The sequence below is a fragment of the Cucurbita moschata genome, unplaced genomic scaffold (assembly GCF_002738365.1).
Source record: "Cucurbita moschata cultivar Rifu unplaced genomic scaffold, Cmos_1.0 Cmo_Scf00095, whole genome shotgun sequence".
Lineage (NCBI taxonomy): Eukaryota > Viridiplantae > Streptophyta > Magnoliopsida > Cucurbitales > Cucurbitaceae > Cucurbita > Cucurbita moschata.
In genome coordinates this window covers 199,777-225,494 of record NW_019268611.1, presented here as the reverse complement: position 1 = coordinate 225,494, position 25,718 = coordinate 199,777, and the positions used below count along the sequence as shown (strand labels likewise).

Below are 25,718 nucleotides of genomic sequence, written 5' to 3'. Positions count from 1 at the left end.
CGTGTTCTGTAGAAGAATTTCTTCAATTTGCTCAAGGCCTGGTAATACTTCCTTTTCTGAGGGCCACCCCTCTTCCATTGCACCGCTTTGATCGTCAATCATGTGGTTTAAGCATCTTGAATCACTGATCCAGTCATCCTCACAATCGATATGCTCTTCCATTATTGCCATGAGTGCTAGCTCGTCTTCTACTATGGGACATAGTACCTCTGCATCCCATTCATCCTCTATCTTCTTTTTGGATATTGCCACATTGCTTTCAACCGACTTTTTCCTAGACCAACAATCTCTAGACATGTGGCCCTTTTTCCTGCTATTATAGCACATACCTTCAAATCTCTTTCCTTGGAAACTTTTGTTGTCGTTCTTCTGAGCTCTCTCAGGTTGTGAAGTTCCTTGGTGGCTTCTTCTTTCGTTACCATTGTATCCACGTTTGGTAGATGGCCTATTATTGCTCTGACTTTCACTTGTGTAGAGTGCTTCTTCTTCACCCTTCAATGTGATGCCTCCCATTTGTTTAGCCATGGCTTCTTGGCTAGCTAACAAATTTTGAACTCTACAAGTAATGGTTGAATAGGTCATCCTTGTACAATAGTAATAAAGCTTCTATATTTCGGTCGCAATCCGTGGATTATAATCCTCTTCATTTGAGATTCTACAATGGCAGACTTCGGGTCTAGTTCAGTAATCTCCTGACAAATCGACTTGACCTTGTGGAAGTACTGAGCAATCGTCATGTCACATTATGAAATTGACAACAACTCATTCTCCAGAAGTTGTAGCCTTGTATCGTTCTTCTTTGAGAACAACATCACGAACGTGTCCCATGCTTCTTTCAGTGTCTTGTCATCCCAAATATGTTCTAACTGTTGGGTTTTATGTCCTAAAACTCATAGTTTGTAAACAAAAACATATTCTATTTTCAATAAAGTTATTATGGTTGTTTATTCAATAAAGATTGTTATTGAATAAAGTAAACTTTACGATTATTAATCTAAATCCAATAAACTAAGAGCACTCTGACAATAATATGATTACTTGAACTATATGTAGAGACATAAGAGTGGATCAAGTTCAAGTATATAGTTAAAATGATCTATAGTATGGGGATAAGGCTGAGTACCTTATCCTGGGGGGACACTATGGATGCAGCCCACTTTTGTATATGACATAAACAATGTGATCACTAAATTGTACATGTGGAGACATTTGGATGGGGGTGTCCTATGCAATGAGTATTGCATAAGATCGGACCATGAAGAAAATCACTCTCACTTTATAATGTCGTTTACTGTTGAGACTGATTTTCTTTTCATTCGATGACCTAGGTAACTCGATTTTAATCCTGAGCTAACCACGAACTCCTGTTTATTCGGAATTATCTTTAGATTTGCATGGGTGAGAGTGGCTCGAGTTCGCCGACTCAATAGTCCTCCCATTTCAGGGGTAAGACTGGGTGAATGGCTAGGGACGTGGGGTGCAAGATGGAACTCACTCCTACCCACTTTTAGGGATAGAAGAGAGTTAGTTCCCTTAAGCACTGACTCCAGGTCTTGAACAAGGACCCCCACCCTCTCATTTGCCTGAGAGGGATTCGGTTTACTAGTTGGACCACAAACCAATTGTTCATTAGAGGATTAGTGAGACATAAGAAACAAGAAGTAACTTTAGGGGTAAAACAGTAAATTGACCCAGCTCTAGTTACGAACAACCTGTAAAGGATCGACTTACTAATCATGATTATATCAAATGAACAGAAATATATCTATAGTGAGGGGAGTGCAACTACTAGGCTATAGTTGAGTGTCCTAGTAGTTAACGAATGTTGATTAACAAGGTTAATGAGTTTAACTAGTTAATCTTGGATCGTTGGAGCCCATGATCTATAGGTCCATTAGATCCCTCTGCTAGCTCATATCGGACTAAACCATATAACAGTGTGACGAGTGAGTTCGAAGTGTTCGAATTCAAATTAGGGAATATGCGCTACATATATACGATATATTTAACTGCATTTTTTTTTATTTACTAATTAAACAAAAAGAGAGAATCTGAGATATTTAAATAAAATTTAAATATCTTAATCAAATATGTGTGGAATTGATTGGGATTGACATTTGAATTAATATTAAATATTAATTAAATAGTTTAATTAATCATTTAATATTACTTTAATTTGAAATTAATTGTTGAATCAAAATGAAGAAAGTCAAAATGTTGACTTCATTTTATGGAAAAATACATGTTTGAGTTAGTGAAATTTTGAGGTGTCAAAATTTGGTTTAACCAAACTTGCATGCTTGCCAAATAAACCCCACAAATTTTAGTGGAATTTTGAGTGTCAAAATTTGGTGAACTCAAACTTGCATGCTTGCCACATAATCCCAAACATTTGAGTAGAATTTTGAGTGTCAAAATTTGGTGATCTCAAATTTGCATGAATATGCAAACATGACTCTATAAATAGAGCGATCATGGTACATGAAAGGTCTTTCTTTTGGGAAAAATCTTGAGAAAAACCTCTCATAAAAATTCTCTCTTCATTTATATTAAATTTCTCCAAAGTTTAGTCACTCACCGGATTCCACAATCCCGTTCTAAGGCTGGAGAATAGTGGAGAAGACGCTAGTGATGGTTGGAAACTGGTTTGTGAGGAAAAATAAACTTGAGCGACAAAAGGTTAGTATTCAAACTCATTGAGTTTTAATGCTTTTGAACATGCTAGTTAATTTACTATAATTGATGTACTTAGAGTGCCTAAGATCCAAATTGCTTCCGCATGCGCTATATTAACACTATCACTAACATCTCTTCTCCGATGGTGGTCTTCAAGGAAAACATTGTTTTGCCTTCTTTGATTCTCCATTTGCGCAAGGCGCCATTAGAATCCTTCTCTGGTGGCGTAGTTTCACACTAGCCAACGATCTCCCAAAGATCCTGTCCTTGTAAATAGAACATCATGCATGTTGCCCACGTGTTGTAGCTGTTGTTGTTGAGTTTCTTGATTCCTCCAATGATTTTGAAATCACCCATCGCGTTGGTCATACCTCAGTAATACCAAACAAGCTCTTTCAACACAAGACTTGCAGAGTCACAGACTACTCACGACACAAAAGAAACTCACTCACTACTAATCTCAAGAAATAGTTTCTGATGTGGAAGATCGGACAGAGCTGCAACCACAGAGCATACTAAGAATTTCAAGAGATTAGGGGTGTACATGGTCCGGGTTGGGTTAGGTTGGAGGATTTTTTTGCCCAACCCAAAAGTTCGGGTTGGTTGGATTAGTAACCCAACCCAACCCAAAAAATTTCTCAGCCCAACCCAACCCTCTATTTTCGGGTTGGGTTCGGGTTGGTCCAAAAAAATTTTAAAAAAATTATTTTGTATGACCTAAAATGATAAAATAATTACTACTTATAAGTTGTAGATAAAAAATATCAAACTCTCTATTGCATTCATATTATCCAATAAATATGTAAAGAATATGCAATAAATCAATTCTAAAGTTACCACATCTAATTAAATTATCTACATTCACAATATATAATCATTCAACAAAATGACTAAAAATTCACTTATAAATATGTAAAGAATATTCAATGAATTAATTCCAAAGTTACATCCTTCAACAAAATACTTAAAAATTTAAAATTATCCGACCCTCTATTGCATTCTTAATTCCTACAAAAGAAAAATAGCATCTTGAAAGTTAGTACGGATTTAAGATTGTTGGGATAAAGCATAGTGTAACTTCAAATATTTTACTTACATTGAAAAATAATTATTCTTGCATGACATTGGTGGAACTTGAAGGTGTTAAATCATTTTAAAAATAAAATATAAATTGTGATATAACAATATAGAAAGTTAGTACGGATTTAAGATTGTTGGGATAAAGCATAGTGTAACTTCAAATATTTTACTTACATTGAAAAATAATTATTCTTGCATGACATTGGTGGAACTTGAAGGTGTTAAATCATTTTAAAAATAAAATATAAATTGTGATATAACAATATAGAAAGTTAGTACGGATTTAAGATTGTTGGGATAAAGCATAGTGTAACTTCAAATATTTTACTTACATTGAAAAATAATTATTCTTGCATGACATTGGTGGAACTTGAAGGTGTTAAATCATTTTAAAAATAAAATATAAATTGTGATATAACAATATAGAAAGTTAGTACGGATTTAAGATTGTTGGGATAAAGCATAGTGTAACTTCAAATATTTTACTTACATTGAAAAATAATTATTCTTGCATGACATTGGTGGAACTTGAAGGTGTTAAATCATTTTAAAAATAAAATATAAATTGTGATATAACAATATAGAAAGTTAGTACGGATTTAAGATTGTTGGGATAAAGCATAGTGTAACTTCAAATATTTTACTTACATTGAAAAATAATTATTCTTGCATGACATTGGTGGAACTTGAAGGTGTTAAATCATTTTAAAAATAAAATATAAATTGTGATATAACAATATAGAAAGTTAGTACGGATTTAAGATTGTTGGGATAAAGCATAGTGTAACTTCAAATATTTTACTTACATTGAAAAATAATTATTCTTGCATGACATTGGTGGAACTTGAAGGTGTTAAATCATTTTAAAAATAAAATATAAATTGTGATATAACATATATAGAAAGTTAGTACGGATTTAAGATTGTTGGGATAAAGCATAGTGTAACTTCAAATATTTTACTTACATTGAAAAATAATTATTCTTGCATGACATTGGTGGAACTTGAAGGTGTTAAATCATTTTAAAAATAAAATATAAATTGTGATATAACAATATAGAAAGTTAGTACGGATTTAAGATTGTTGGGATAAAGCATAGTGTAACTTCAAATATTTTACTTACATTGAAAAATAATTATTCTTGCATGACATTGGTGGAACTTGAAGGTGTTAAATCATTTTAAAAATAAAATATAAATTGTGATATAACAATATAGAAAGTTAGTACGGATTTAAGATTGTTGGGATAAAGCATAGTGTAACTTCAAATATTTTACTTACATTGAAAAATAATTATTCTTGCATGACATTGGTGGAACTTGAAGGTGTTAAATCATTTTAAAAATAAAATATAAATTGTGATATAACAATATAGAAAGTTAGTACGGATTTAAGATTGTTGGGATAAAGCATAGTGTAACTTCAAATATTTTACTTACATTGAAAAATAATTATTCTTGCATGACATTGGTGGAACTTGAAGGTGTTAAATCATTTTAAAAATAAAATATAAATTGTGATATAACAATATAGAAAGTTAGTACGGATTTAAGATTGTTGGGATAAAGCATAGTGTAACTTCAAATATTTTACTTACATTGAAAAATAATTATTCTTGCATGACATTGGTGGAACTTGAAGGTGTTAAATCATTTTAAAAATAAAATATAAATTGTGATATAACAATATAGAAAGTTAGTACGGATTTAAGATTGTTGGGATAAAGCATAGTGTAACTTCAAATATTTTACTTACATTGAAAAATAATTATTCTTGCATGACATTGGTGGAACTTGAAGGTGTTAAATCATTTTAAAAATAAAATATAAATTGTGATATAACATATATAGAATATCTTAACAAATAGATAATAAATAGGTTTGGAGTTACCTGTCTCAATCTTAGAACAGATCTCCAAATCTTCAAGTTGTTGAGGAATATCTAACAATACTGATTTTCTACCGATATATTTTGTGTACATATCAGAGCTTCCACTGTTTTGGTGTCAAAGAACTCCTAAAAGAATGAAGAATCCTCCCACCCGTACTAAATGTTGATTCAGAAGATACAGTCGACACTGGAACTGTCAAAACATCTTGGGCAATTTTCGATAAAACTTTATATTTAAACTCATTTGCTTTCCTTCATGCCAAAACATCAAAATTATCATCAAGTTCTTTACTAGGGTCAGACAAATATCGATCCAGATCATTCTTTAACTCAAGTGAATGTTGCTCTTCTCTTCTTCGTTTGTATCATGATAATACTAATATTGAACCACTCAAATTCTCTTCATCAATTGTGTCCATCTCCATACTCATGGACTTAGAAGTGAGTCTTGATTCAGATTGATGATGATCTTAAGCATTATCATAAAACTTGTAGTAATCATACAAACGAATTAAATAATTCTTTATGTCATCCACTATCACTTTAGCCATAGCATCTTCATAAATATTCGTAAAGCAAAATGATATGTAATCCAATCTGTAACGAGGATCGAGTACCACTGCTATGAATATCAACTTATTAATTCTTTCCACTGAGCCCCAATATTTGTCATACTTAAAACAGAGTTCACATTTGTACTCCACTGAATTAAAAGTTCTCGAATACCCTAAAATTCATGAAAATAAGAATTAGAAGTCACATATAAAGAACCACTTATCTTCGTAGTGACATCATAGAAAACCTTCAAAAACTTTACAAACACTGCAACATTTTTCCAATCATTGATGGTTGGTGGTCCTATTCTTTTGTTTCCATGATCCCACAACATAATTTAATTCTTCCTCCTCTAATACTTTGAAAGCTTTTTCAAATTTCAAGGCATGATCAAGCATCAAATAAGTGGAATTCCATCGAGTCGCCACATCCAAACAAACAAGTGCTTTACATTTAATTCCATCGAGTCATGCATTTCGTTAAGCCATTCATTCACAATCAAATTAATTATGTGAGCACAACACTTCATGTGTAATATTTCTCCATCTAAGACAAGTGAATTCCAACTTCTAAGCATTCTCATAATATATGAAATAGCTATATCATTAGAACTTGCATTATCAACTGTGATAGAGAAAACCTTATCGATTCTCCATTCCAATAAACAACTCTCAATAATCTTGCCAATAGTTCCCCTTGTGGTTAGCAACTTGACAAAAGTTGAGAATTCTTTTATGCAAATTCTATTCTGAATCAATAAAATGTGCGGTGATTACCATGTAATTAATGTTTTGCAACGAAGTTCATGTGTCAATGGTAAGACAAACCCTCTTGGAATGACGAACTAAAAATCTTTCAACTTCTTTTTTCTTCGAGATAGAACTGAAATATATCTCTAGCAATGGTTACTCTTGACAGAGGGTCAAACTTAGGACATGCAATACTACAAAACAATTTGAAACCCTCATTCTCTACAAATGTTTGACTAAATAATTAAGTAACAATATTATTACCACTCTTTCCATCTATTGAACGTTGAAAACTTAGAGTGGTTAGTTCTTTGTCCTCCACCTTATATGTGTACTTCCTACACTGATTTTTTTAAGTGCTTCCATAACGTGCTAGTTCCACAAGAATTAGTATCACAAGCATACTCCTTAGAACAATAGTTGCACTTGCACCTCTTATTATTGTTCTCTAATTTTGTAAAGTGATCCCACACGGTTGATTTATTGGGTTTTTTCTTCTTAAATTTAGATTGTGTAGCCAATGGTGGTTTTGATGCATTATAATTACTAGAGCTACTTGCACATACAGTTGCACTATTGTTTTCCATCTATAAAAAGTAAAATAGAACTATTATGATTCAAATGTTTAACCCAATATGAACAATTATCATAAAATGCATTAATGTTAAAATATACAATTAGACTTTGCAAGGGGATATAACAAAAAGTGAAAAAGATTACCCGTTATAGCATTCCAGGAGACTAAAGAGAGAAAGACGGCGCGCGAGAAAGAAACAAGACAAAGAATGCGAGAGAATGCTATTGAGATCAAATTCCTTATGAGAGACTAAGTATCGAGAGAGATTCTTATTTTGTGGAGAGGCTGAGAGCAGAGAAGTAGGGAGAGGAATGAATTTAATGGAGAGGCTGAGAGCAGAATGGATTGCAGGGAGGTAGAGAGAGGAATGGATTGTAGAGAAAGGAATGGATGAATGGAGAGTAGAGAGGTACAGAGAAGAATGGATGAATGGATTGTAGAGTAACACAGATTGCAGAGTAAAATAATTTGCAGAGAGGTTGAGAGAGAAATGGATTGCAGAGAGGTAGGGAGAGGAATGAATGGATTGCAAGGAGGTAGGGAGAGAAATGAATTACAGAAGAATGGATTGTAGGGAGAGGAATGGATGAATGTATTGCAGAGAGGTTGAGAGAGAAATGGATTGCAGAGAGGTAGGGAGAGGAATGAATGAATGGATTGTAGGGAGGTAGGGAGAGAAATGAATTGCAGAGTAAAATGAATTACAGAGGAATGGATTGTAGGGAGAGGAATGAATGAATGGATTGCAGAGAGGTCTGAGAGGAATGAATGAATGGATTGCAGGGAGGTAGGGAGAGAAATGAATTGCAGAGTAATATGAATTATAAAGTAAAATGAATTACAGAGTAATATGAATTATAAAGTAAAATGAATTACAGAGGAATGGATTGCAGTAGAGAGAGGAATGGATTGCAGAGTAAAATGAATTACAGATGAATGGAATGCAGTAGAGAGAGGAATGAATTGCAGAGTAAAATGAATTATAGAGGAATAAATTGCAGAATAAAATGAATGAATTATAGAGGAATAAATTGCAGAATAAAATGAATTACAAAGTAAAAGAAATGAATTGTAGAGTAAAATGAATTACAAAATAAAATGAGTGAATTGCAGAAAAAAATGAATTCAAAATAAAATGAATTACAGATGAATGTATTACAGTAGAGAGGATTGAATCGCAGAGTGAAATGAATTACAAGAGGAATGGATTGCAGAGGAATGAATTGCATTCTAAGTAAAATGAATTATAGAGGAATGGATTGCAGAGTAAAATAAAGAGAAATGAATTGCAGAGGAATGGATTGAAGAGTAAAATGAATTGTAGAGGAATGAATGCAGAGTAAGATGAATTGCAGAGTAAAATGAGTTACAGAGTAAAATGAATTACAGAGGAACAGATTACAAAGGAATGGATTGCAAAGTAAAATGAAGTACAAAGGAATGAATTGCAAAGTAAAATGAAGTACAAAGTAAAATGAATTAAAAATGAATGGATTGCAGAGTAAAATGAATTGCAGAGTAAAATAAAGAGTAAAATGAATTGCAGAGAAATGGATGCAGAGTAAGATAAATTGCAGAGTAAAATGAATTATAAAGGAACGGATTGCAGAGTAAAATGAATTGCAGACTAATGGATTGTAGAGTAAAATGAATTGTAAAGTTAAATGAATTACAAAATAAAATGAAGTACAGAGTAAAATGAATTGTATAGTAACAGAGGAAAATGAATTGTAGAGGAATAGATTGCAGAGTAAAATAAATTGCACAGTAAAATAAATTACAGAGTAACGAATTGCAGAGGAAACGAATTGCAGAGAAAAATTAATTGGGTTGTAGGGAGAGGAATGGATGAATGGACTGCAGAGAGGTAGAGAGAGGAATGGATTGTAGATGGGTCCGATAGGAATGAATGAATGGATTGCAGGGAGGTAGGGAGAGAAATGAATTAATTGGATTGTAGGGAGAGGAATGAATGAATGAACTGCAGAGAGGTAGAGAGAGGAATGGATTGCAGAGGGGTCCGATAGGAATGAATGATGGATTGCAGAGAGGTAGGGAGAGAAATGAATTGCAGAGTATAATAAATTGTAGAGTAAAATGAATTACAGATGAATGGATTGCAGTAAGAGAGAAATGAATTGTAGAGTAAAATGAATTACAGGTGAATGGATTGCAGTAGAGAGAGAAATGAATTGCAGAGTGAAATAAATTACAGACTAAAATGAATTTTAAAGTAAAATGAATTACAGATGAATGGATTGCAGTAGAGAGGAATGGATTGTAGAGTAAAATGAATTACAGATGAATGGAATGCGGTAGAGAGAGGAATGAATTGTAGAGTAAAATGAATTATAAATGAATGGAATACAGTAGAGAGATGAATGGATTGTAGAGTAAAATGGATTACAGAGTAAAATGAATTATAAAGTAACATGAAGTACAAATGAATGGATCGCAGTAGAGAGAGGAATGGATTATATAGTAAAATTGATTGTAGAGTAAACTGAATTGCAGAATTACAGAGGAATGGGTTGCGATTGCAGTAGAGAGAGGATTGGATTGCAGAGTAAAATGAATTATAAGAGGAATGGATTGCAGAGGAATGAATTGCAGAGTAAAATGAATTGCATGCTGAGTAAAATGAATTATAGAGGAATGTGTTGCAGAGGAATGGATGTACAGTAAGAGAAATTGCAGACAAATGAATTACAGAGGAACGGATTGCAGAGTAAAATGAATTACAGATGAATGGATTGCAATACAGAGGAATGGATTACAAGATAAAATGAATTGCAGATAAAATGAATTACAGAGTAAAATGAATTACAAATAAATAGATTGCAGTAGAGAGAGGAATGGATTGTAAAGTAAAATGAATTGTAGAGTAAAATGAAGAGAAATGGATGCAAAGTAAAATGAATGAAAGAGTAAAATGCAAAGGAAACGAAGTGCAGAGAAAAATGAAGTACAGAGTAACATGAATTGCAGAGTAAAATAAATAGTAACATGAATTGCAGAGTAAAATAAAGAGTAAAATGAATGACAGAGTAAAATTGATTGTAGAGGAATGGTTGTAGAGTAAAATGAGTTATAGAGAAATAGATTGTAGAGTAAAATAAGTTGTAGAGTAAAATGGATTGTGGAGTAACAGATTGCAGAGGAAACAAATTGTAGAAAAAAATGAATGGCAAGAGTAATGAATTGTAGCATAAAATGAATTACAGAAGAAAGATTGCTGAGGAAAATGAATTGTAGAGGAAATAAATTGTAGAGTAAAATGAAGTACAAAAGAATGGATTGTAGAGTAAAATGAAGAGTAAAATGGATTGCAGAAGTATGAATTGCAGAGGAATGGATTGTAGGGAGAGAAATAGATGAATGGATTGCAGAGAGGTTAAGAGAGAAATGGATTGCAGAGAGGTCCGAGAGGAATGAATGAATAGATTGCAGGGAGGTAGGGGGAAAAATGAATTGCAGAGTAAAATGAATTACAAATGAATAGATGGCAGCAAAGAGAGGAATAAATTGCAGAGTAAAATAAATGAATTACAGATGAATAGATTGCAGTAAAGAAAGGAATGAAGTGCAGAGTAAAATATGAATTGCAGAGTAAAATAAATGATGAAGTGCAGAGTAAAATATGAATTGCAGAGTAAAATAAATGAATTGCAAGTAAAATGAATTACAGATGAATAGATTGCAGTAAAGAAAGGAATGAAGTACAGAGTAAAATAAATTGTAGAGTAAAATGAATTGTAGAGTAACGAATTGCAGAGGAATGGATTGTAGGGAGAGGAATAGATGAATGGATTGTAGAGAGGTTCGAGAGGAATGAATGAATAGATTGCAAGGAGGTAGGGGGAAAAATGAATTGCAGAGTAAAATGAATTACAAATGAATAGATTGCAGCAAAGAGAGGAATAAATTGCAGAGTAAAATAAATGAATTACAGATGAATAGATTGCAGTAAAGAAAGGAATGAAGTGCAGAGTAAAATATGAATTGCAGAGTAAAATAAATGAATTACAGATGAATAGATTGCAGTAAAGAAAGGAATGAAGTGCAGAGTAAAATATGAATTGCAGAGTAAAATAAATGAATTGTAAGTAAAATGAATTACAGATGAATACATTGCAGTAAAGAAAGGAATGAAGTGTATAGTAAAATAAATTGTAGAGTAAAATGAATTGTAGAGTAAAATGAATTGTAGAGTAACGGATTGCAGAGGAAACAAATTGTAGAGGAAAATGAATTGCAGAGTAATGAATTGTAGAGTAAAATGAATTACAGAAGAAAGATTGCTGAGGAAAATGAATTGTAGAGGAAATAAATTGTAGAGTAAAATAAAGTACAAAAGAATGGATTGTAGAGTGAAATGAAGAGTAAAATGGATTGCAGAGGAATGAATTGCAAAGGAATGGATTGTAGGGAGAGGAATAGATGAATGGATTGCAGAGAGGTTCGAGAGGAATGAATGAATAGATTGCAAGGAGGTAGGGGGAAAAATGAATTGCAGAGTAAAATGAATTACAAATGATAGATTGCAGCAAAGAGAGGAATAAATTGCAGAGTAAAATAAATGAATTACAGATGAATAGATTGCAGTAAAGAAAGGAATGAAGTGCAGAGTAAAATATGAATTGCAGAGTAAAATAAATGAATTACAGATGAATAGATTGCAGTAAAGAAAGGAATGAAGTGCAGAGTAAAATATGAATTGCAGAGTAAAATAAATGAATTGTAAGTAAAATGAATTACAGATGAATAGATTGCAGTAAAGAAAGGAATGAAGTGCATAGTAAAATGAATTGTAGAGTAACGGATTGCAGAGGAAACAAATTGTAGAGGAAAATGAATTGCAGAGTAATGAATTGTATTGTAAAATGAATTAGAGAAGAAAGATTGCTGAGGAAAATGAATTGTAGAGGAAATCAATTGTAGAGTAAAATAAAGTACAAAAGAATGGATTGTAGAGTAAAATGAAGAGTAAAATGGATTGCAGAGGAATGAATTGCAGAGGAATGGATTGTAGGGAGAGGAATAGATGAATGGATTGCAGAGAGGTTGAGAGAGAAATGGATTGCAGAGAGGTTCGAGAGGAATGAATGAATAGATTGCAAGGAGGTAGGGGGAAAAATGAATTGCAGAGTAAAATGAATTACAAATGAATAGATTGCAGTAAAGAGAGGAATGAATTGCAGAGTAAAATAAATGAATTGCAAGTAAAATGAATTACAGATGAATAGATTGTAGTAAAGAAAGGAATGAAGTGCGAACTAAAATGAATTACAGAGTAAAATGTATTATAGGTGAATGGATTTTAGTAGAGAGAGAAATGAATTACAGAGTAGAACGAATTACAGAGTAAAATGAATTACAGAATAAATTGAATTATAAAGTAAAATGATTACAAATGAATGGATTGCAATTGAGAGAGAGGAATGGATTACAGATGAATGGAATGCAGTAGAGGGAGGAATGGATTGCAGAACGAATTATAGAGTAAAATGAATTACAGAATAAATTGAATTATAAAGTAAAATGATTACAAATGAATGGATTGCAATTGAGAGAGGAATGGATTACAGATGAATGGAATGCAGTAGAGGAAGGAATGGATTGCAGAGTAAAATGAATTGTAGAATAAAATGAATTACAAATAAATGGAAAATGAATTACAAATGAATGGATTACAATAGAGAGAGAAATAGATTACAGATGAATGGAATGCAGTAGAGGGAGGAATAGCAGTAGAGGGAGGAATGGATTGCAGAGTAAAATGAATTACAGACTAAAATGAATTATAGAGGAAAATTAATTATAGAGAAGGAATGGATTGCAGAGTAAAATGAATGGAATGCAGTAGAGGGAGGAATGGATTGCAGAGTAAAATGAATTGTAGAATAAAATGAATTACAAATAAATGGAAAATTAATTACAAATAATTGGATTACAATAGAGAGAGAAATGAATTACAGATGAATGGAATGCATTAAAGGGAGGAATGGCGGTAGAGGGAGGAATGGATTGCAGAGTAAAATGAATTATAGAGGAAAATTAATTATAGAGAAGGAATGGATTGCAGAGTAAAATGAATGGAATGCAGTAGAGGGAGGAATGGATTGCAGAGTAAAATGAATGGTAGAATAAAATGAATTACAAAGTAAAAGGAATGGATTGCAGAGTAAAATGAATTATAGAAGAAAATTAATTATAGAGAATGAAGGAATGGATTGCAGAGTAAAATGAATTACAGAATAAAATGAATTATAGAGGAAAATTAATTATAGAAAAGGAATGGATTGCAGAGTAAAATGAATGGAATGCAATAGAGGGAGGAATGACAGTAGAGGGAGGAATGGATTACAGAGTAAAATGAATTACAAAAGTAAAAGGAATGGATTGCAAAGTAAAATGAATTACAAAGTAAAATGAATTATAGAGGAAAATTAATTATAGAGAAACGAATTGTAGAGTAAAAGTAATTGCAAAGTAAAATGAATTGTAGAATAAAATAAAGTACAGAGTAAAATGAATTACAGAGTAACAGAGTAAAATGAATTGTAGAGAAATAGATTGCAGAATAAAATGAATTGTAGGGTAAAATGAATTACAAAGTAAAATAAATTGCAGAGGATACGAATTGCAGAGGAAAATAAAATGAATTACAGAGTAACAGAGTAAAATGAATTGTAGAGAAATAGATTGCAGAATAAAATGAATTGTAGAGTAAAATGAATTACAAAGTAAAATAAATTGCAGAGGAAAATAAAATGAATTACAGAGTAACAGAGTAAAATGAATTGTAGAGAAATAGATTGCAGAATAAAATGAATTGTAGAGTAAAATGAATTACAAAGTAAAATAAGTTGCAGAGGAAAATGAATTGTAGAGGAAACGAATTGCAGAGTAATGAATTACAGAGGAACGAATTACAAAGTAAAATAAATTGCAGAGGAAAATAAAATGAATTACAGAGTAACAGAGTAAAATGAATTGTAGAGAAATAGATTGCAGAATAAAATGAATTGTAGAGTAAAATGAATTGTAGAGTAAAATGAATTACAAAGTAAAATAAGTTGCAGAGGAAAATGAATTGTAGAGGAAACGAATTGCAGAGTAATGAATTACAGAGGAACGAATTGCAGAAGAATGGATTGCAGAGTACAATGAATTACAGAGTAAAATGAATTATAGAAGAACAAATTGCAGAGGATTGGATTGTAGAGTAAAAGTAATTGCAAAGTAAAATAAATTGCAGAGTAGTGGATTGGAGAGTAAAATGAACTACAGAGTAAAAGAGTAAAATGAATTGCAGATGAACGGATTGCAGAGTAAAATGAATTATAGATAAACGAATTGTAGAGGAATAGATTGTAGAGTAAAAGTAATTGCAAAGTAAAATGAATTGCAGTGTAATGGATTGTAGAATAAAATGAATTGTAGAAAAAATGAGAGTAAAATGAATTGCAGAGTAAAATGAATTATAGAGGAACGGATTGCAGAATAAAATGAATTGAAGAGGAATGGATTGTAGAGTAAAAGTAATTGCAAAGTAAAATGAATTGCAGAGTAGTGGATTGTAGAGTAAAATGAATTGTAGAGGAACGGATTGCAGAGTAAAATGAATGATAGAGTAACGGATTGTAGAGGATACGAATTGCAGAGGTAATGAATTGTGGAGTAATGAAATGTAGAGTAAAATGAATTACAGAGGAATGGATTGCAGAAGTACAGAGGAACGGATTGCAGAGTAAAATGAATTACAGAGAAATGAATTGTAGAGTAAAATGAATTATAGTGTAAAATGAAGTACAGAGGAATGAATTGCAGAGTAAAATGAATTACAGAGAAATGGATTGCAGAGTAAAATGTATTATAGTGTAAAATGAAGTACAGAGGAATGGATTGCAGAGTAAAATGAATTAGAGTGTAAAATGAATTGTAGAGGAATGGATTGAGTAAAATGAAGTATTGTAAAATGAAGATTAAAATGAATTGTAGAGAAATGGATTGAGTAAAATGAAGTACTAGAGTAAGATGAATTGCAGAAGAATGTTTGGGCTTGGGCTTGGGGTTTGGTCAGAGACTAAATAAATCGTAGATTTTGCTTTGACTTTAGGCCTTTGGGCTTTAATTTTTTTTTTTTTAATATTTTTGGGTTGGGCCGGGTTGGCCCAATCATTTTCTTTTGGTACCCAACCCAACCCAAATCAAATCGGGTTAAAAAAAATGGACCCAACCCAAACCCAAAATCCAACATAACCCAACCCAACCCTTATATTTCGGGTTGGGTCGGGTTGGGTTCTCGGGTTTTTGGGTTGGGTGTACACCCCTACAACAGATCAGATAATCTACACTAACCTCGTTCTGATACCAAATGTTGAACACAACTCTTTGTGGGAAACACTCGCACTCTTTATTAGACCAATCGAGAAGAGAATACAAGACACTCTATAGAATGCTACTACTTTTTTTTATTGTTTTCTTTGTGTTTCTTGGATGAATAACCTAGGTAGGGTGGAGGGGTATTTATACTATAGCTTAATCTAACAAATCTAAATGTAGAGCTAACAAACCTGAATATTTTTTCTAAAATATCTAAATCTCTCTCCTAAAATATATAGATCTCTTCCCTAAAATCTGTACTAAAATAAATATACAATGGCTACAACAATTATTGGGTTGACTCTGTTGGGCTAGTGATAATATTTTAACAGAAGCCGCTAGAACGTAAGAGACTATCGAGCCAAGAAAATTGGCGTGGAAGAGGACGCAATCAAGAGCGCAGTGAAGGATACAATTCCAACATCTAGTGCTTTAAATGAAAAAATATGGCCACTATGCAAATAATTGTAACCAATTCCAACATCTAGTGCTTTAAATGTCAGAAATATGGTCACTATGCAAATAATTGTAACTCCAGAAACTGTTACAATTGTGGTAGAATAGGTCACTATGCGAGAGATTGTCGAGCCAAAGAGAAGATGGAAGAAACCATCAACCTAGCTTTGGATGACACAACAAATGGAGGCATCCTCTTGATGGCTCAAAATGAAGAGTCGAACACAAAAGGAGACGGTGGTGCAAAAGATGACAGCGGTAGTCTTAAGGTGGTAGAATCTATCAGAAATGTTCTGATACGCAGCAAATTTGGCAAAATCGCGGTATCAGAGACGAGAAAATCGAAGAATGATGAACAACCGAAGAATAGAGAACTCGAGCTCGAAGAGAGAGAGCTCCAATGGTCGAAAAAGCAATTTGAGGTAGAAAGAAGAAAGAGGATGAAAATTGAAGAAGAAAAGAAAGAGTTGGAAACAAAAGTTGAAAGGTTAGAGAAATAAATGACTGAGTTGAGTAAGAGTTCCTTTTGTCTAAAACAGGGGAAGGAAAAGAATGAGAAGATAATCTCTGATCTTACGAAGAAAGTTGAAGAAGTTGTGAAGAAAGAGAAAGACCTGTTCATGAAGATTGAGGGACTAGTGGACGAGCTAGTGAGGGAGAAGAAAGATATAGAGATGTTAACTCAACAGAGAGATTTAGTTGAAGTGAACCTGGATCAAGTCCAACAGAAGGTAGTGAATTTACGACACACGATTGAGACACTCAATCATGATAAAACCAAATTGGAGGAAACAAGAATGCTAGCGGTAAAGGTCACTGTGGACTTACAAAGAGAATTGAGTAAACTGAATGAAGCCGTGATGTTTGAGTCAAGCGTGGCTGAGAACTGGAGAAATGAAGAGTTGGAGCCTTAAATGGGCTGTTCTTGAGAAGATCCAAATGAAGTCTCTCCAGAGAAGGACAATCCCATTTTTTCGCTCGAGGACAAAAAGAGAAAATTGAAGAAACTACAATTGAGATCGAAAAAAACGAAAACGGCGCAGGAGGAATGATTGAGTAGAAGCATTTAAGTTTATATGAGAGAGTTTTGTTGGAAAATAAACTTAAATGATTTTTTTGTTTTGGTTTTTCTTTTAATTCAGTCAAAAGAGCATAATTATGGAAAAGAGAGCTAATGAGTGAGAAAATGAATGAATGGAGAGAAAATGGGTGAGAAAATCATGGGTAGTTAAGGCCAATTTTGGCCTCACTGGAACTGATAAAAAGGCTTCATTTATCGATGTAATAACATAGAGAGAAAAAATAGAGAGCAATCTGAGTTGTGTGTAATACAAACCCTTTTTGGGAAATTTCTTTTTCTCCTTGTCTCTTTTCTTTCGACACCCCCTTTAAAGTTTCGTGAGAGTTATCTAAACAAGTTAGATTCAGAGCGAGCGTTTTTTTCTCTCAAGTTGGTATCGTTGCAGCTTTATTTTTCTACAAATTGGTATCAGAGCAATTTAATTTCAACATATGCAAGGTTTGTGAGAACAAGGTGACACGAGTGTCAAAGACAAGCTCAAAGAGGACCGAGTAGGGCCTGGCTCATAACCTCAGAAGTCGGGGTTTCGATATGAGTTTTAGCATGCAGCTCGAAAATTCAGTCTGTGATATGAAACATGAAAGCTCACCAAAATTTTTATCAAATGGACACTCGACAGACTATGCATGGTCATATGTCTGCTTGCCAAAAGGACGTCAACTCGAGAAAGATTGGAAATGCCTCAAAATGTATTATACAGGGAGGCAAGGTGTTGGCTCGCCACCACCCTTGGCTCTATGGCCTAAGCGAGCTACCCAATGGCACACACGTGTGTTACAGCGTAGGCGAGCATCATGGAACGAGCGGTCTTGAGCGTCTTACTTTGAAAAGGGTCTTTCAATGATAGTATCGATGACACAAGTGTGTCGATATTGCGTCCAACACATGTATCAAAGGTTGGAATATGCACCCGCTATCTAGAACGTATGTTGTAGCATAGACACAGGAGAATCTGATGCTCGAGTGTACCCAGATGGATGGATGTTTAGGATGTCCCAGTCAACACATAGGTCAATTCTCAATGGATGTGTCTGAGCAAGCCAAGATTGTCGATATGTCCCGAGACATAGGATGACATCACAATGTATGGATCGTGTTTTTTGGAATCGAGATGACAATGAGATGCGATGTTGGTGTGTCACAATGATTAAACATGCACGCACAAACGGTGTGTCTGGCTGAACAAGCTTGAATTTCACACAAGCGATGTTAGGTAGACAAAGACAAACCTCGTCACTGGTCCAACAAAGCCACAAGTCGGGTAAAAAATTTAAAATGGAGCTTGAGTTCCCTCTTAAGGCTTGTCATGAGCGTGTCAAGATCATGACACTACATGATTGAAGAAGTTAAATCGTGACAGTTGGTATTAGAGTTGTAGACAAGACAGATGAACCTCATGTTTGAATGAAGACTTTGCAGGTGCGTCACGAGTGTCAGGTTGGGCAAGTTAGTTGGGAATCAAAATCAAGAATTTCTTTGAAGGTCAAAAGCCGGACTCCATGAGAAAGAGTCTTACCCATTAGTAAAGCACAAACCAAGCTTATTTGTTGAGGGCTTGGGAGTTCAAATGGGCAGAAAGCGAATCAGAAGGTGTACTAGGCCGATGCCTTCGAAGAGTCATTCTCATTAGAGGAATAATGGCAATGGTTGAAAGAAAAAAAGTCGGGGGTCAAGATGAAACATGCACAAGCCAAGTGCTAAATGTGCATAATGCAAGTCCATATGGGTGGATGACGTCGCTACAAGAGAGACAGTTGAGCTAATTGGGGGAGAGATCAAGAGAATGGCTTGCTCACTCCATAAAAGTGCTCCACGTGTGTTTCTTGAGCCATCACCTAGTGCCTAAGGTGGGTGGCTTCACAAGAGTGTCGAGACCAATATCTGCTCAAGAAAAGAGCATCAAGTTGGACGTGGGTGACACAGTGAATGAAGCTGCATCAAGACCAGAGAAGTGTCGACATGAAGGTGACTAGTTGAGAAGTTGGCTGAAGTGTAGTGTCATCATGGGGCTGAGCTACAAGCTTTAATGTTTTGCTTCCAAAAAGGGATGTGGACCAAGACAAGAGAATGTCGTTTCCGGATCTCTATGTAACTCAAAGAATACGATGGTTTAGGTCATGATAGCCAAGTTTGGGGCGTGCTCCCCCTAGCTCAAGAGAGAATGTCGATGCCAATTTTTGTCGTGGTTTTTTTGGTGAGTCCTAGGCCGAGTCAAAGAGTAAATGAAGTTAGGTCCATAGAGGGATAGCCCAAAACCATTGTGTAAGTTGTATTTATTTTGTGTTTATGTTGTGAGTCTCGAAGACCAAGAGAAGCTCCAATAGTTGGATAACCCATAAGTGTGCAAGTTTCTGTATTCATTTTGAAAGCACAAACAAGTCAGCAAGTCAAGCAAGCAGCCAGTCCAATATTTGGGTCGTCTTTGGGACGATCCTGAGATTAAGTGAGAGAGAATGTCACAATCGACGATAACGATTGTGCCCCTGAGAAAGTCATTGAAGACGATGACTAGGTTAAGTAGGGGAGAATGTCATAACCTCACTAAGAGAAAGTAGATTGTGACCCCACATGGAAGACAAACAAGGGGCCACATTTGGGCAAAAATTGAGAAGTGTCATAATGCGATCAAGGAGAATAATACATCATCCAACATACCAAGAGTGTGCATTGAAGTTAAGTCGAGGCATACGTAAGGTTCGAAAGAACGAGGCGACAAGAGTGTCAAAGACAAGTTCGAAAAGGGTCGAGTAAGGCCTGAGGCCATAACCTCAGAAGTTGGAGTTTCGATATGAATTTCAACATTCGACTCGGGAATTAAGTCTATCAATATAAAAGATGAAACTCGCCAAATTTGGTGTCAAGCAGATACTCAGCAAACTAGTCACGAGATCATATGTCCGTTCACCAAAATGACGTATACTCGAGAAAGATTGGAAATGCCTCAAAACGTACTATAGTGGGAGGCATAATGGTTGCTCTCCACCACCCCTAGGCCCTGTGGCCTAAGCAAGATACCCTATAAAACACACGTGTGTCACAGCGTGGACGAGCATCACAAGATGAGCAGTCTCTAGCGTTTTCCTTTGAAAAGTGTCTTTCAAGGATAGTACTAGACAATCTAGTCCATGTGTTGGAGGTCGAATTATGCACCCGCTATCTAGAATGTAGGCTGTAGCATGGAAACAAGAGAGTCTGATGCTCGAGTGAACCTGGATGGATGAATGTTCAGGATGTTCTAATGAGATGATCGACACATGGGTTAGTTCCCAATAGATGTGTCTGAGCAAGCCAAGATTTTTGATGTGTCCCAAGACATCAATTGGCATCACGATTCATGAATCGTGTTGTTGGCAACCGAGATGACAATGAGATGTAACGTTGATGTTTCGCAACGAATGAACATGCACGCACGAACGATGTGTGTGGCCGAACAAGCTTGGACTCCACACAAATAATGTTCGATAGGCAAAGGAAAACCTCACTGACGGTTCGACGAAGTCACAAAGCGGGGCGTAAAATCTGAAATGGGGCTTGAGTTCCCCCTTAAGGCTTGTTGTGAGCGTTTCAAGATCACGATACTACACAATTGAAGAAGTACAACTGTGACACAACACACGTGCTTGAGCCATCATCAGACACCAACTCGCATGTGGCTTGGTTGTGCCACTCCCCTACAATTGGCTTACAGCTTGGCTCGGCTTTGCAACTCCATTTAGTTTCTAACCTGTTTGAAGTCTTGAGATCCTGTGTTACCATCTTGGACCATTCTAGAGCCTATTTTAATTTTGTTAGGAGTATTGGAGATAGTATGACCATTGTTTGATCAATTTAAGTTATTTGTGTGAACAATAAGTATATTTAATTGATATCGCTGAATGAATTGAACCATATATTATGCTCTAACTCGATGTCGTGGGTCTACATAGATTAAATTGGATTTAAAGGAGCCGATCTAGGTTAGTTCCAACAATAGTTAGTAACTTCGAGCTACGCTGAAGAAGTAAGTGACTTTACTTATTGGCGGGTTAGATGGCATGATTCTTGTATAAATGATGCATGCCCTGTGGCCCTTGCACATGTCATGATTTTATGATTGACGTATGCAATGTTAAGTTTATGCTATGATGTTATATGATGTGATGCAAATTACGTTACGTTATGTGATGCAAATTACTTTAGTAAGTCATGTAATGACAATATTATGTTATAGGATTTTGTTATAATGTCGATATTGTATGATGCATGAACCTCCGTATGTCATGCCATGTAAGATATGTAATACGTTCGCTCATTTCCTATGAGACATTAAAAAGTCATGTATGTTGAGAAAGTCAGGTATGTTGATTATGAAAGATAAAACAAGTGTTATGTATGCATGTATCATAGGACGTTACATATGAAAAGAATGGAGGTATGACTTGCATCAGATGTATATGATATGAATTGATAGTATGAGACCTCATGCATCTTGTATGTCACATGCATCGGGATACTTCCCTATTATAATGAGTACCAACGCATACATTACGATATTTATGTTTTGCCATGATATTATGCGGGCTCCTTTTCCTCTATGGTTCCAGTAGCGTGAGTGTGTGCTAGCTAAAGGGTAAGTCTATGGGGTACGTATACGGTCACCTAGTGGGTCCCTGCTCATGTACGTTGGCTGTGTATAGAGAAGTACTACACCCAATTTTTTCCTCGTTTGAAATGTAAAGTTTGAGGCTATGAATTGTTTTTATGAAAAGATAGGTCCCACCATGAAGGCTTGTGTTTTCATTTTTCGACCCCAACAGTGGGATTACTTACATAGTATTTCCTAAAATACTCAAGCCAGGTGTTGCTCTTATTTTTCAAGAAAAAGTAAGACACTCCTATACGAATGACGGTGTCCCTACAAAGGCCACGAAATCAAAGATAAGGTAGCACATTTCTATAAGTTGTAGCTCTTAGGTTAGATTAGGACATTTTCATTACTTGAACTTGATATTATTTATTTTCCATTATTCTATCCATTGATGTTTACTAAAATTATTTGCAAATATGTAAGTCCATGACATCGTTATAAAATGATTTAAATGATTTTTTTCGTGCATAGTAGTCAAGTCATGCACGTAGTGGCATGTCTATTTCATTAAGAAAAATAGGGTTGTTACGGTTGGTATGAGAGCTCTAAACTTATAGATTCTATAGACTTGTCTATGATGTTGGCTCAGAATGTTTCCATGGCCTTGCATCGAATGCTTCATCACCATCACGTATGCCTTACGAAATGATGTTGTCATGTTATGTTGTAATCTACTATGCTTGGAATGTGAATATAACACCCCAAAAATGAAGGAAAGTCACTCATGTAAGACCCAAAGGATCCAAGGAAAGAAATTAAGAGGATTGAGAGGATTGAGTGAGGACAAGGGTGTTAAAGAAGTCATTTCTATAGCTTAAGAAGTAATTTTGAGGACTTAAAGCCTTTGGAGAAGGATTGTGGATGAAAATATAAGCTACAAAAATGTCATTTTTTCAATTGTTAAGGAACTTTCCAGTTTTTTAATTCCTTAAAAATTACCAAAAAAGGAGGAAGAATTTTTGGGAAAATTATGGATTTTTTTAGAAAAATAATAACAAAATATTATGAAAGTAGCACATTACCAAATTACTAAATTTCCTTTAAAGATATAGATAATTATGAAACTGCCATTATGGCAAGAATTAGATTATCAACCGTGACCATCGGCACAAAATCTATCGAATCTCAAATCTCAGTAGTTGGATCTCCTCCAAAATTGGTTACAATCTAGAACCTTCATAGATCATCACATCCAACGGCTAGAATTCAAAACCAAGGTGGGTAAGGCTCTGATCGAAGTAGATATTTCTGATGGATTATCCAAAATTTTCAATCTCCAAGTCACAACGATTCTAGAGCTCTCAATGTCGGTTTAAGCTTCCCTAATAAATTCTAAAGTTGGGGCAACAATTTGGAACAAGAATTGAGTAAGGTTGAGCTCCCAATCGTAGGCAATAATCGTTTGGATTTTGGGTCTCCTACTCTCAGATTTGTTCCAAATTTAAGAGTAATTCTCCATCATTTCTCTTCAAACTTGATCCTATAGTTTCCAAACAAGATTACCCACAAGTCCTATGAAGAAAATGAGTGCTAAAAATGCCTAGAAATCATTCCCCCAATCCAATTGTAAATTGAGGAGCTCCAAGGAAAACTCAAAATTTCAATTCGAGGATACACGAGAATTCGTCGAGCAAGGACGATGCCAATAAATTTCTGCACCTCTAAGGAATGTTTCCATAGAAGACCACGAAGAGAAATAACCTCAGGAATGTGCCCAATTGAAGATTTCTACCCAATTGCGGGTAAGAGTCACCTATTAAGGGTCCCTTTTCCTTTAAATTAAGGATTTCTTTAGTTTCAGAGCAAGAAGTTGAGTAACTTTGATAAAAAATCGAGAGCTGAAACGTCATAGAACAAGCTACCCAAAAGATTGAAAATCAGAGATGTTAGGCAATTTGCAGACCGAGAGGGATTTCTCAATATTAAGCTCCCTCACTCAAAGTTGTTCCTTCAAACCAATTCTTTTAGCCTGAGGGAAGAATAAGGAAGAGGTTTTATAAAGAAATTTGGCCTTGAAAGCCCCTAAAATCGGCTGCCCAATAAGAAATCCTCTATTTTGAACGAACTTTGGAAGCGAATATCTTAGGGTGCAATCCACGAGAAGGTATGAGATCAATCCCTAGCTCTTCCTTGTAACACCATCTTTAAGTTTCATGGAGAAATCGAGGGAAGAAACGCCAAAAATGGGGTTGTGGAGGTAGATTTTTAGACGGCGATGACACGAAAAACATGTGTCTTCTTGTTCAGAGGAAGAAGATGATGACGTGACCGGTTCAACTAAACCAGCCATGTCAATCTAAAACTCGATATTCTCTCAATTTTTTCAATTTTAACCCACTTACAGATTAGTTCTCATGAAAAATTTATGGTTCCAGAAACTAGACACATTAAGGAGTTTGTGGAAGGAAATTTGAAGTAATTCAGATACCGGAAGCTCAAGAACGGAAGTCCTGAACATCGACGACGAGGTAAGTAGCCACCTTGAACTTTTCTTAAGAAATACTCGTAAAAATCGTATGGATTTCCTTATGAACCCTAAACCAAGTATGAACTAAGGATATATAAAAGAAAAACTCAAAGAACCGTGAGTTAAGGCCCTGAACCGATCAAATTGCTTGGGATTTAAGTAACGTTAAAATAACCTACTAGATGAACTCTAATCCCTATGAAATTTTAATGTTGGGCATATTATAGAATTTTGAGGTTATATATGAAATTCGGTGGTCATTGGATAAGGATAAGTAGGTAAACCAACAAATGGGGCAAAATGACCATAATACTCCTAAGGATATCTACCTACAGTTCATGAACTAGATAACCTCCAAATGCTATGAAATTCTGGAGTAGATTTTATTATGATGTTTGATGATATGGTTAAGTTTGAAAGCCATTCGAACACATTAAGTAACAAAATCAAGAATTAGGTGTAAAATGACCAAAATGCCCCTAGAACTACTTATGATAATTCAAGGTCTATACGTGCTCCAAATGGTTTGCTACTTCGTATAAGTTCTATTCTTAAGGACATGAAGATATGTTTGAGATTTCAAGTTGATTGGAGCAAGTTTGGGACCTAAACCAAGTTAGCACCCAAGAAACACCTAAAGGAAACACTCCCAAGAATCAAGACTCTTCTAGAACCCTCTAAAGAACTCACTAGGAATCTATGACCTTCTAGAACCAGTCACGCTAAGATGGTTTCATATGATCACGAATACATGTTACAAATTATGCTTCAAGAAGTTACGAACCTTAGAAACTTACAAGACTCAGAACGAAGAACAATACCATTCAAACTCTACAACTACCAAAGTAAGAAAAATTCTAGGTACTACTCAAGGACAAGGGATCAAGGTCCTCAAACTCAAAATTTCAAGAATGCTAGGTAATACTCTAATTATGTCCAAAGTGACCCATGACCTCCTACCAAGCCGTGCTTTCTGAGGCCCAAGTTTCCTCTTCTACGTGGGATGCCCTGTGTCACGGTCCTAAATCTTTGACCGTGCGGCGTCGTGATCTATACACGCTCACGACCAGCCTTAAGGGGAATTAAGCCCCATTATATTTTTCACCCCGGCTTTGTGGCTTCGTCGGACCTTAGGCGAGGTTTGTCTTCGCCAATCGAACATCGCTTGTGCG

At 34.8% G+C, this 25,718-nt stretch overlaps 1 protein-coding gene across 1 annotated transcript; it reads left to right on the top strand.

The window, feature by feature from the left end:
• The first annotated feature begins 16,514 nt into the window (after window positions 1–16,514).
• On the top strand, window positions 16,515–17,285 carry LOC111439471 (chromosome partition protein Smc-like). The gene is made up of 2 exons (XM_023077145.1): window positions 16,515–16,793; window positions 16,911–17,285. Exons 1-2 carry the CDS (start codon window positions 16,515–16,517, stop codon window positions 17,283–17,285), a joined length of 654 nt encoding a protein of 217 aa, XP_022932913.1.
• Window positions 17,286–25,718: the final 8,433 nt, after the last annotated feature.

Bases quoted from the DNA above. Each gene is read 5' to 3' on its own strand.
- LOC111439471 (XM_023077145.1), top strand. From the start codon at position 16,515: ATGGAAGAAACCATCAACCTAGCTTTGGATGACACAACAAATGGAGGC. The intron at 16,794-16,910 runs GTAGAAAGAAGA...TGTCTAAAACAG, and splicing joins GGTCGAAAAAGCAATTTGAG to GGGAAGGAAAAGAATGAGAA.